Here is a 12,534-nt window from a genome sequence, read left to right as displayed (position 1 = left end):
GAGACAGAGAATCCAAAACAGGCTCCAGGCTCTGACCTGTCAGCACAGAGCCCGATATGGGGCTTGAACTCAGGAACCGTGAGACATGACCTAAGCCAAAGTCGGACACAATCACTGAGCCACCCAGGTGCCCTATCACCTGGAAAGCTTTTTAAAACTAGACACTGAGGTCTGACCCCATACCTCCTGACTTTCTGGGGTGGGATGTGGGGACACAGTGTTTCTGATGTAAGGGGTCTTGGGAAGGCGGTAGAATATTTGCCCAACACCCTGCTGCTCTGCCCCCCATCTTTACCAGTGATCCAGGTCCATATAGTTTTCCCCTGAAGCATCTCCTCCTCAGCCTGCTCTGGGACCCACCAATCAAGCCCACCCTGTGCCGAAGTCCTTTTCTGCCCTCCAGGACATACCTGTTGGTGCCACAAGCCCTGCCAGTGCACAGAATTTCCCAGCAGGGCACAGCTGGCATTCAGCGATGCTCCTTAGCCCTCTCCGAGGGCCGTATGTACCTACTGGGCACCTGTGGTGTGTGGCCATGGCTGTGCCCAGGGGGCAGTAATAGCCTTGAGGACAAGGATATAGGCTGAAGTCCTTGATGGGCCCAGCACTAGAGTCGCAGTAATAACCTGGCCAGGAGGGAGGGACACTTAGGAGGACTCTCCTCTCCCTGAGACATTTAGACATAACAGGGTCTCTTGCCACAAGGGCCTTGAGAGCTGTGCTGTGGAGCCCAGGACCCAGACAGCTGCCCTTGGGGCGCTCTCCCCCCCAGACCTTGTCCCCCTTCCCTGCACCTGAAGATCTTTGCTGCCTCTCACCTGCTGGGCAAGGCCCACTGGGGGCCTGTAGACCAGCTTCCTTGCAGTAGAAGCTTCGTGGGCAGGTCTGGCATGCAGAGGGCATGGTCTGCTCTGCGAGGCCGGAGAAGGTGCCAGCGGGACATGGTGTTGGCCTGTGTGATGCTGCAGCTGAGGACACAGGGAGGCAGCAAAGCCATGGCCTGGCTGAGGGGAGGCCTCAGGTCCAGGGGGTAGGCTCCTTAAGGGCAACAGGTGTGGGCCCAGCCTCAGAGATGGGGCAGGACCCATGGTGACCTTGCCTGTAGGACCCATCTCTGCCAACCTCCCTGAAGCCCAGCTCCCTGGCCCCTCCACATCACATGGAGAGACTCAAGCCCTTCACCTGCTGCTGGGGGATCATCATGTGGGCTCATACACTGACAGCTAATGAGACTCCTGATGCGACAAGGCCACTGCTGTCGGTTCTCAGCTGTCCACATCAAACAACTCAAATCACAGCAAACATCCCAAATGACTTTAACTACTCCCCACTGCAACATTCCTTGGCCTTGGGATGGACCATCTACGGCATCCCTTTTCCCTCTGGCTTCTTCCCAATTGCCCCAGGGTCCAGACACAAACTGAGAAGTAAGATCTGTCAGCAGCCTTCTGGACAGGAGGCCGAGTAGGGCTGAGAGTGGGGCCCATGGAGACACTCACGGCAGAAGGTTCCTGGGGGACAGAGGGCCCCTGTCAGCCCATCCTCTGGAGCTGGGGACACTGCTCCTTTGGCACAGAAGTAGCCAGCCTGGCAGGGCCCACTGGGTGTGGACAGGCCTGGGGGTGAGAGGGGGTGCCAGGCTGAGGCTGAGTAGCCTCTTTATGCAGACAGACAGGGGTCCTTGTGCAGTGTCTGGCCCCGGAGGACTGGGAGTTGCATGAGTGGCTGAGCCTATGCCCAGCGCTTTGTCTCTTTCTCTCCTCTACCCAACCCTGTGACAGGGGTACCACTTTCATCTCACAGAGGGCCTGAGGCATTGTCAGTAGTAGCAGACAGAGCTGAGATCTGAGCAGAGGCTGGGGTCTTGGCCTCACTATGCTCTACCATCTGAGGCTGGCCAGAGGCTGGGGCAGGAAGAGTCTAGTTCATATCTGGGTCCTCAGTGACTGGGAGTGTTTGGTCACAGCAGGTGCTCAGGACGTCACTCAGTCACGGGGATTCGTGAGAGGGCATAAGTGAGGGGCCACCGAGCTCCTTCCTCTGCAGAGAGACTTGCCTTCCCTTGGTATTCTGCAATGACCCACCTGTGTTCACTCAACCATGATGGCAGCAAGTTTATGTTAGCACAGACCTTCCTGTAGGCTTGCCAAGCACACCACCTGACCAGGCAGGTAGAGACATCAGTTCTCAGTTTATAGAGGGAAATATTGGTTCATGCCTGCAGCCACACAGCTGGTAAGAGCAAGGTGGGTTCCTACCATTTCTCTCAATCGTCTCCAAGCCTGGCTCATAGCACAGTGGCCAGAGAGGGCTCCTGGGTCCTTACCAGAGGTGGCGCAGAAAGAGCCTGGTGGGCAGGGCATGGGTTCTGAGCTGCCCTCAGGGCAGAAGGATCCAGCTGGACACTTCCCCCCTGTAGCCGTGGCTGGACACAGGCAATTGGTGCTGGTGTAGTTGTCCAGGTCAAAGGGGCGGGCGGTCCAGGCTGCTGAGACGCAGAACCAGCCTGGGGTGGAGATCAGCACAGAAAGGCAGGCAGTGGGGCAAGAGGACTGTTGGGGACCCCAGGGGTCAAAGGCTGAGCTCACCCAGGCTGCGGGCCTACTCCTCCCAGTAGCTATTCCAGGAGATAGTTCAGGTCACCCCAGGTCCAGGGACAGCAGTAGGAAGCACGGGGATAGGTGGGAGTTTCTTAGGGTGCTTTGGGAAGCGCACCTGCATCACATGGTCCAGAGGCCTGGGTCAGATTCTCCTGCCCACAGTAGTGGCCTGGGGGACAAGGCAGGCAGCTGTCCAGGCTCTGGGTCATTGGGTCTGGGTTGTAGTAGCCCCGAGGGCAGGGGAACTGGGTGGCATATTTGGTGCCTGAAAAGCAAAGTTCAGAGGAGGGATTCCAGCTGGGCTCAAGGCTAAGGAGAGGGACCATGCCACTCACTGCTCCTGGTGCCATCTCGTAGGACCTGTCCTGGCAAATTCCTGGCCTGAGCCACAGGAGCCACTGCCTCACCAATAGCTTATGTTTGGCTTTCCAGGCTGTGTGGTCGTGGGCCCAGAGTCCACAAAGCCATAGAGTTTGCAGGAATCATTTTCCTGGTGGTGAACTTTGCTGAAAAGCATGTGGCCCCAAATTTGTAACATACTGGTAAAGTAATCTTAAATCTTTAGTTTTTAGCCAATGGGATTATGTTATAGAGTAGAAAGTAAAACTCTCATGAATTTTAAAGGTAAAGCAAAACACTTGTATGAAATTTGCTGCTCAAGGCCTCTTGCTTTGGGTTCAGCCTCTGTGAAAGGTCCAGTCCTTCCCTGGGCCTTTGGGACAGGTGGTGGGACAGTCTCAGCAGTGAACATCTGTGTGATCCTTGGTTGCTGCTGCAGTTTACAGAGCAGCAAGCACCAAGCCCCACCCCTACCCTTGCCACCTATACTAGCCCCTGCTGCTCAGCCTTGCCTCTGGGAGTTGTGGCCCAGGCACTCACCTCTGGGGCAGTAGAAGCCAGTGGGGCAGGGGTGCCCGCTGTAAGTGGTGATGTTCTCAGGGCAGTAATAGCCAGCAGGGCAGGGGAAGCAGGATGCTTGGCCAGTCAGGTTGCTGTAGGAGCCAGCAGGGCAAGGATGGGGAAGGCTGGTCCCACTGGGGCAGAAGTGGCCTTGGGGACAGGGCCCCCCATGCTCTGCGTGGCCTGAAGAAAGGAAGGAAGCTAAGTGAGGAGTGCAGGCCCAGTCACTGTTGAGCATAACGGAGCCTGGGGTGACTTGTGCCACCAAGACCAAATGTGGACTTGGGTTTGGGGCAGAGGTTCAAGGGTTTTAGAAATAAATAATGCTGATAATTAACATTTATATAGCATCTTCCAGATCAAAGAATATATGCTTTATATATATGTTATATATTTATGCATGTGTATTTGAGCCTCAGAAAATCCCCCTTTCGGGTTGCCTGGGTAGCTCAGTTGGTTGAGTGTCTGACTCTTGACTTTGGCTCAGGTCATGATCCCAGGGTCAGGGGAAGAAAGAAGGAAAGAAGGAAAGAAAAGAAAGAAAGAAAGAAAGAAAGAAAGAAAGAAAGAAAGAAAGAAAAAGAAAGAGAAGAAGGAAAGGAAAGAAAGAAAGGAAGAAAGGAAGGAAGGAAGAAAGAAAGAAAGAAAGAAAGAAAGAAAGAAAAAGTAAAAAGAAAAAGAAAATCCCCCTTTCGTAGGTGGGCAGGAATAATGACCCATTTTTAGTGGGGATGGCATCCTGGAATGGTAACTGATTTTTGTGACCAGCGTCTCTCCGTGCTTCGACCAGACTCAAAGCCTGTTTTTTTTATATTCCCCCTTGTGTTCTTCTGAGGACACACAACGTGAGTGTTTATTTTTAAAAAAATGGATTTAGAAAGCATTGCTTTCGTGTGTGGTTGTGAGCAGAACCCTGTGCCTCCTATAACCGCCCCCCCCACCAAGTCCCTGCACTGGGGTCATGACTCCTGCTCTCTTGCTGCCCACCCGACTCCCCAGAACTTCACTTTCCATAATGGAACTGGGTTTTTGCCTCAAATGTTTTTTGGACAAATGGAAGTTCTTGAGAAGAGGGACTTTAAGGCCCTGGCCTAGGTTCAATGGCCCTCACCAAAGTTGTAGCTCAGTGCTGTGTGTACCATCCCCCTCCCCCTTCAGAAGTTCCCAAGGAATAAAGGGCATCCTCTGAGAACAAGGGTGCAGAGGGTCTTCCCTGTGAGCTTACCTTGTGCTCCACCTCCCCACGGGTGCTGTCTCCAGCCCTCATGGGAGACGAGGTCCACACTCAGCTCACCTCTGGGTTCCTCAAAGGGTACCATTCTGGAACCTGCTGGCTGGTCTCTGGAAGCCCCCAGGTTCTCCCTGCCCACATTCTTGAAAATATATGGCGTTTCCATCTTTGGGTCAGTGGGGCTCTGATTTAGGAGGTTGGGTGGGGCTGAGGTGGGCTCAGAACCACAGATGTAACAAGAGCCCAATGACCACAGTCCAGAGGGCAGTGAGCCAACCATGAGAAATACTGCTACAGGCACAGGACAGGAGGTCAGTGGGTCCAGGAATAGCAGTCAGACTTCTAAACACTCCGGCCAAGGATCTTCTCCAGGCCCGCTTGTTCACACCCTTCCCCTTTGTCCTCAAACTGCCCCGCACCCAGTCACCTCCCATAATCAGAGTGCCCATCTACCTCTGGGCGTTGGGCCAGTGCAGGGCCCACACCAGTCCTAAGAGACCCCTTACCTGCTGGGGTTGGGGAGGAGACTCCTTCCATACAGAAGTAGCCAGGTGAACAGGGTCCAGAGGGGGCAGTGAGGCCAGATGCACCACAGAAATGGCCAAAGGGGCAGGACAGGCACTCCGATGCCATGGTGAGAAACATCCTGGAGAGACAGAGAGAAACCTGGGCATCAGTGGGACCAGGTGGAGTAGCCATGTCCTGGCAAGGGACCATGCATTTCTGGAGCTGCCTTTTCATTTCTCCTCTTTTAGGTTCCCTGGGATTCTTCCTGCTTACAAGGCAGGTGGTTTCATTCTGGAAGATGCCTGGAGGAGAGCTCAACAGGGCTCTCTTTCTCTTTCTCTCCCTGCTGCTCCCCAAGACAGCTGTCTGGGTATAGTTGTCCTTTTCCATCTTAATCTTAATTCAAACTCAGTTGTCTAGGGCCACAGACCTTTTTGTCTGGCAGCAATAGGCAGAACATCCACCAGCCCTTCAACCATTGGCTCCACAGCTGTCCCCTTGCCCTGAGTACCTTCTCTTGGGGGCTGGGATGCTCCTAAACATGGGAAGATGGGACTCTACTCTCAAATTAGACTCAGGCAGATGCACAGAATACCTGATGGCCTTTCTTTCTCGGGTATGAATGTTCTCAAGCTCCCAGGAGCCCATATTGCCTGCCCTTATTCTGATAAGAAAACTCCGTTTACCTATAATGCTGGTCACAGGTCAAGTGGAAGCCCTGCTCTGAGGCTGATGTCCTTCTGTGGTGGAGGGATGCTGCCAGTGAGATGGTCTATGTGGACAGAAGACCAGGAGGAAGACAGCTCTGGGCTTACCCCCATGGGCTTCTCACTCACCGATCTGAGAAGGTACCGACAGGGCAAGGCAGGGGCACTGCTGTGCCCACTGGACAGAAGTGGCCTGGAGGGCAGGGGCCCCCTGCCATGGCATGGATGCCTCCGTCAGGTTGGGTGACTTCAGCTCCTGCCCAAAGTCAGAAGTAGGTGGGATCACAAAATAGCCCCTCCCACACCCAAACCAATCACTCAGTAGTCCCAGTCTTGCCCACCCTCTGCAGAGGACATTTCCTGAAATACAGTAGCAGAGATTAAAAACTGGAGTGACATCACCCTTGACTGCCCAGGCAGCTCCAGTCCAGGGTCCTGTCCAGTCCTGGCTCATCACAGGGACAGTGGGTGGGGCCCCAGGTGTGGGGGTGGGGCACAGAGATGTAATCAGAAATTATCTGGGCAGACTGCAAAGGTGAGGAGAAAGTACAGGGGTGCCAGCATTTGGCCTATTCTGGAGAAAGGTGGGCACAGGACAGACCAGGAGGACTGGGGGCTCCATACCCAGCTTGAGAAGCAGAGTCTGAGCCACTGAATGAAGGCCTCTGGGACACTTGTTTTGGAAGCCTGTTCCCTTCTTGGCCAAGTTTGTTATTTCTATTTGCAGCATTATGACCCTTTATTAGCTCATGGAGCACATAATCTATGGGTAATAAACTCTAAGAAGAAGAAGGATAGGAGAAGTTAGAAGAGAAAAAAAAGTATGTGTGATCCTGGTTTTGTCACTGCCCCCAAGCTGGCAGGTTTACCTGTGGAAGCATGATGTGTACACATCTGTGGGCATGTGTGAGCATAGGAAACACGTGCAGTGCATGTTGTACCAGCAACAGGCAGGTGAAGGAGGAAGACAGAGTAACAGAGTTTTAAACATCTGTGGTCTTACAGTTTGCATGAGAGTTGTCTCCACACCCCTAAGGACACTGATGTCACAAGGGGGAGGATAAACAGTGGCTGCTCTTTGTGGGCTGTCCTTGGACAAGGGAGGTCTGGGGTTGGGAGATGGTCCATAATCTCACCCCTGGGGCACCCCTGAGCCGGTGGGGGTGGGGGGTAGAAGTGCTGTCTGGCAGGGGCTGCCAGGCTGGTGCTCATCCCACAGCACAGTCCTAGAGTGCTGCCCATGAGCTCCGTGCTGGCTCTGGCCACAGAGAACCTGCACGGGTGGCAGTGAGGTCACGATGGCAGGGTCTTGGGAGACACAAGACCTCAGTGGGGTCACCAGCCAGGCCCAATCTTGTCACTGGAGGAAGGACAGGGAAGGAAGTCCTGTTCCCTGAGGCTCCCCCAGCCCAGAGGTTCCATGATTTGCGATCTCATAGCTGCCCTTATCTAGCCCCACACTTAAACTCACTCTGCCAGAAGGTCTCTTGATGCTGCCCTGGGGAGTGAAGTACAGCCAAGGTCAGGCCTGCAATGCTCCCAACACTCCCACCCTTTGAAGCAGGGCATTGGATGGAGCCACTGCTCAGCCTGCCCGGCAAGAAGCCCAGTCCCATGCTGTCACTTCTGGGCCAATGACATGAGTGTCACTGAGTACACATCCTCACTTACCCAGGACCATGCCAAGCCCTTTGTCTCCTCCATGGAAACTGTTCTTCTGTATTATGGCCACTTCTTTGCCTCAGTCAAGGTAAGCATTTATTTACTGTCATATCTAATTTTTACCTCAATAATACAAATTCCCATATTCTGTATTCTTATTGGGCACATGAGAAACTGAGTTAAGTGATTTCCCACAGCAAGGAATAGTGCCACTGGACTTCTGCCTAGTCCAAAGGCCCTGTCCTTGACCACTGTTCCCAGGGTCTCCTGTACCCTAGGCCATCAGAGAGAGGTTTCCAGTGACCTGCTGCTCCCCAGGCCCCAAAACACAGTTTTGACCTGACTCTCCAGGAGAAACCCCAACTGCTCCCTTCTGTTTCCTCACCTGCAAAACATAGCCAACAGCTCTGGGCTGGGCTTTGGCCCTTCCATGGACTGGATATGTCCTGAGGGCAAGGAAAGGGGATGTGGCCAGTGCCCTGGGGACAGTAATGACTGGGAGGGCAGGTCCTCTCCTGGTGGCTCTCTTGGCCTGGAAAGTAAAGCATCTGTGTCAGTTTGTGGCCTTGCACACCCTGTGTTGTAGATGGTTTCTATAGCAACTCTGGTCTGCCTTCTGAGCCAGCCCAAGTACCTGAGCCATTGCTGTGAGGCCCATCTGTCTGGGATGTGGCCACCTGTGAGCTTTCAGGGCAGATGTGGCCCATAGAGCCACCATCTCCCCATGGGCCACTGAGAGGTGTCGGGGTCCACGCTCCTCCTAGGCAGTAATATCCTAGAAGCAGAGAAGGCATTCAGGCTGGTCTATTTTTTGGTGCTGGAGCTATGCTACTTGCCTTCCCATCCATAAGGGTCCTGCCACACTAATAACAGCTTTGATGGCAACATGCTCTGTGGATATCCCAGATGAGCTATTAACTAGGTCCCTTTGAATGTACATCTTCAAATATGTGTTCACCATTTAGTCAAAGGGAGGCTGAGGTGGGTGGCAGGATGGTGGAGCAGAGTGCCTGTGTCTCATCCATCCGAACCTAAATTTCACTCCCCAGTGAACCCATGGATATTCTGTTGTACATGGACCCCCCCCCCCCCAATACAGAGGCCCTTGGGGGAAGGTCAAAGTGTTGTCCCAATCACAGACAAGGTGATGGGCCTTCCCGGGCCAAGCAGGCAGAAGACTCTTCCTTAGCCTTTGGAACACCACTGTCCTTCCTCATCCCTGGCCCTTCTTTTCCTTCTCCTTCCCCCTCATCTAGGCCTCAGGACTTGGAACAATCCATTTAGAAGGGGCACCTAGTAGCTTCCAGCCTGCCTCCCAAGGCCAAGCTGGGCACACTGACCTGGGCACACTTCCCCTAAGCTCTCGCTAACATGTCTCTACCTCAGGAGCTGAGGGTCCTAGGGCCAGAGCCCAGGTGGCAGACCTGACCATCCTCTGCTTGGTGCTTTTCCTGCCAGGCCATCGGGGGAAATATGGATGCCCTCACCTGGTGCACACGGGCCTCTGGGGGCAGCCTGGCCTGCTGCAGCACAGAAAAACCCAGGTGGGCAGGGCAGGCACCAGCTCACATCCTGTGCCCCCCTCTCTGCATTCCAGGTGCCAACTGGGCAGGGCCTCTGCCTGGCATCCTTGGTGCCAGCAGGGCAGAAATGGCCAGCAGGGCAGAGGTCACCAAAGGGGAGTCCCTCCTAGAGGAAGAGGGTCCGGTTGAGTTTTAAAAGTTGAGAACAAGGGGGTTCTCTCCACTGGGCTCCCTCATAGTCCTTCTGAACCCCTCTGTGAGGAGGCCTGCCTCAGTCAGCCAGTAGTGCACTCCTGCTCATTTACACGCATCAACCTGACTTACACCCCCCTCTGGGAAATGCTCTGGGAGTTTAACTTTTCAGAAACATGAAATAAATTTTAATGTGGAGTATCCTAAACAATCCCACTTCTCTGCCTATTTGCTGAAAGTGCTGCTACACTTGTGGTAAGGCACATCTGTCTGTCGGTCTTATCTCTCTCACTCTTACCTATGTATCATCTTTCAGTCATCTATGTATCGACAGTATATCTACCTGTCATTGTTAACTGTCACCTATTATCCAGCTGGATGGTATTCCATATCTGTGCTTAGATATTTTCCTATTACCGGGCCTTTGTGTTGTTTTGTGTTGTGTTTTTGCTGTTAAAATGTGTGGTGTTTTGAACATCTTTAACATATTTAAATGAATGACATTTTTTTCCCTTTTATGTTCTTTCCCACATGAGTATTGGATCAAAGGGTACAAACTGCCTTGAGGTTCTTGTCAACATGTTTCACGATTGTTGTCCGGCAGCCTGGGTCCAGGTGCGGCCCACTGGAAATGGACTCTATCCCTCAGCAGTGTCTTCTTAGGGCCTCAGCAACTGTGTTTACTTTTGATGATTAGTAGATGCATATTGTACAGAAATGGCTTTGGTTCATGTGTCTTAATTGTCAGCCCTGTTGTGATTTTTCCTAACTGATGACTTATTTGTATTTGGTGGCTTTTTAGGTAAAAGCTGGAAACTGATATTAAATACTTTGGCCCTTCCATTTTTATTGGCCATGTTTAATGGTTGCAGTTTTACTGGCTCTGTCTCTGCAATGTCCCACCATTTTTGCTCTGTTACCCCAAGAGGCCGTGAGCCCTAAAGGTAGGTACTGGTGTCCCCTGACTCCAGCCCAGGCCTCTGAGCTCAGGCCAGCCTTGCCTCCCTTAGGCCCAGGAGGGCCTGTACTCACCGGAGAGGAGGTGTTGGAACCAGGCCCACAGTGGTGCCCAGGACTGCATAGCCCCTGGGGCTCAGTCAGTCCTGTTCTGCCACAGAAGGCCCCAGGGCGGCACAGCTGGCAGTCTTCCACACGTGCTGCCCCAGGGGCCTCTCGGAAAGTGCCCTGAACAGAGAACGTTGAACTGACATCAAGGACCTGGAGGCCAGAATGGGGCTCCAGGTCTGGGTAGCCTGGCTGCTCTGCTAGGAAGGGAACAGAGCGGGGCCTCATCCTGGACACGACAGGGCTGGGGAGGAGGAAATGGCCTGCTTGAAGAATGAGCCTCCAGAACACACACACGAATGAGAGGGACTTACTTTTTGATAGACCAACAGTGTTTGATGGCAAAACACCCACCCAGTGAGGAATGTGATTAATTCACAGCAGATTTCAAAAGCAGGCAGGAAGAGAGAATAGAGGACATCAGATCATTTGAAGAGGTGCGTATATCTTGGGGAGAAGAAGCCATGGCTACAGTGGGGGGTGGGGGAGATTGGAGGGTTCTGGAGCCTGGAGAACAAAGGCTGCCCCCCCAGCCCCCCCCTGCTGGCAGCTCCACCTGAGTCTCTATCTTTCAGCTCCTGAGCCTCTCCCTCCCTCTCCCTGCATCCCTCCCTCTTCCACAAGCCTGGGTTGCTTTGCCCCTTGTGACCTCTGGTCTAACACCACTATCAGAAATCAGCTTTGAGAAAGGGAGTGGTCCAGTGCTCCTCATCAGAGTGGGGCAGGAGGCAGAGGGCTGGCGTGTGGCCGTGTCACAGTAAGGAGTGTCTTCCACCCCAACCACCGGTACAGGGCTGATGGCTCCAGAGCCTTTGCAGGCACAGGTGAAGAGATGCCAGGAGGGCTGAGGGGATCTTCTTACCATGGGACAAGGGATGGTCAGCAGGCCTGGGGCTGGGCAGTAGTGCCCAGGTGGACATGCTATGGGGCGGGCCAGTTTTGTCTGATTGCAGAGCTTTCCTCCTGAGCACTTTTGGCACCAGAGATGGCCTGGACCCTGGAAGGAGGATTGGCAATAAGGTTGGTTTCTTTCCACTCCTCTAACATTTGGGCCAAGGCTGGCACATTGTAGGCATTCAGAATACATGTGGAATTGAACTGAGAATGCTGCTGGCTGGGACCCCAGGCTATTGTGTACATCTCCTTCTGAGGAGGGCAGGGCATGGGAGGGGCTCAGAGCAGGGCAGATGCCAGTAAAACTGAGGTACTCTCTGAGCACCTGCCCTGGTCCACAGGTTTCCAACGCCTGGAGGAAAGGGGCCCAGGATGGAGGCTGCACCTAGCCACCTCCCCACTTCCCTGACTGTAGTATCCTCCCCCTTCTGAGCCCTCTAAGGGATGGAGTCTGTTCTGGGAACACTTACAGAGAAGCTTCCAGCACCACAGGGCTGTGGAGTAGCAGTGCCTGGCTCAGGGCAGTGGTGACCTGCAGGGCAAAGCACACAGGCCACAGCCAGCCTTGCACCCAGACTCTGGTGGGAGGTTCCCCTGGAAAAGAAGCAGAGAGCAAGGAGTGTGGGTGCCCACAGCCTTCTTGGGGAGGAGCCGTGGCAGCCACATGGGATCACCATTGATGGAGGGCAGGAGACCACCACTGTCTCCAGCCTCACCCTCCGGATTTAAAGGCCAAGTCCCACCCTGGCTCTAAACCCCTGGGTTATGCTGAGGATGTGGTAGGTGTGGCCCTAAATGTGGCCTAGATGGGACAGCGTATCGAGAGAGGTTTTAAAACCAGGCTTATAGGCTGATCGTCCTTCTATTAAAAGTTTGAACATGACATATCTGATAAAGGGTTAGTATCCAAAATAAATAAAGAACTTATAAAACTCAACACTTGAAACAACAAATAATCCAACTAAGAAATGGGCAGAAGACATGAATAGACTCTTTTCCAAAGAAGACATACAAATGGCCAACCGATACATGAAAAGATGCTCAACATCACTGATCATCAGGGAAATACAAATCAAAACTGTAATGAGATACCACCTCACAGCTGTTAGAATGGCTAAAATCAACAACACAAGAAATGACAGTTGTTGGTGAGGATGTGGAGAAAAAGGAACCCCCTTGCACTGTTAGTGGGAATGCAAATTGGGGCAACTAGTCTGGAAAACAGCATGGAGGTTCTTCGAAAAGTTAAAAGT

At 53.2% G+C, this 12,534-nt stretch overlaps 1 protein-coding gene across 2 annotated transcripts; it reads right to left on the bottom strand.

Annotated features, from left to right (window-relative positions):
* Positions 1 to 59: 59 nt before the first annotated feature.
* On the bottom strand, positions 60 to 12,185 carry LOC122480232 (multiple epidermal growth factor-like domains protein 6). Of its 2 annotated transcripts, XM_043574398.1 has the most exons (10): positions 11,752 to 12,185; positions 7,993 to 11,384; positions 6,075 to 6,201; positions 5,238 to 5,377; positions 3,480 to 3,683; positions 2,716 to 2,865; positions 2,327 to 2,506; positions 1,500 to 1,616; positions 819 to 968; positions 60 to 626 (listed from the first exon to the last, which is right to left on the bottom strand). In XM_043574398.1, exons 2-10 carry the CDS (start codon positions 8,153 to 8,155, stop codon positions 364 to 366), a joined length of 1,494 nt encoding a protein of 497 aa, XP_043430333.1. In that variant the 5' UTR covers positions 8,156 to 11,384; positions 11,752 to 12,185; the 3' UTR covers positions 60 to 363. The 2 variants fall into 2 exon arrangements, with proteins under 2 accessions (XP_043430333.1, XP_043430340.1); XM_043574405.1 differs by lacking the exon at positions 2,716 to 2,865.
* Between the last annotated feature and the right edge of the window lie 349 nt (positions 12,186 to 12,534).

This window comes from Prionailurus bengalensis, chromosome A1 (assembly GCF_016509475.1).
Source record: "Prionailurus bengalensis isolate Pbe53 chromosome A1, Fcat_Pben_1.1_paternal_pri, whole genome shotgun sequence".
In the NCBI taxonomy this organism is placed as follows: Eukaryota; Metazoa; Chordata; class Mammalia; order Carnivora; family Felidae; genus Prionailurus; species Prionailurus bengalensis.
This window is presented reverse-complemented; position numbering and strand designations above follow the sequence as displayed.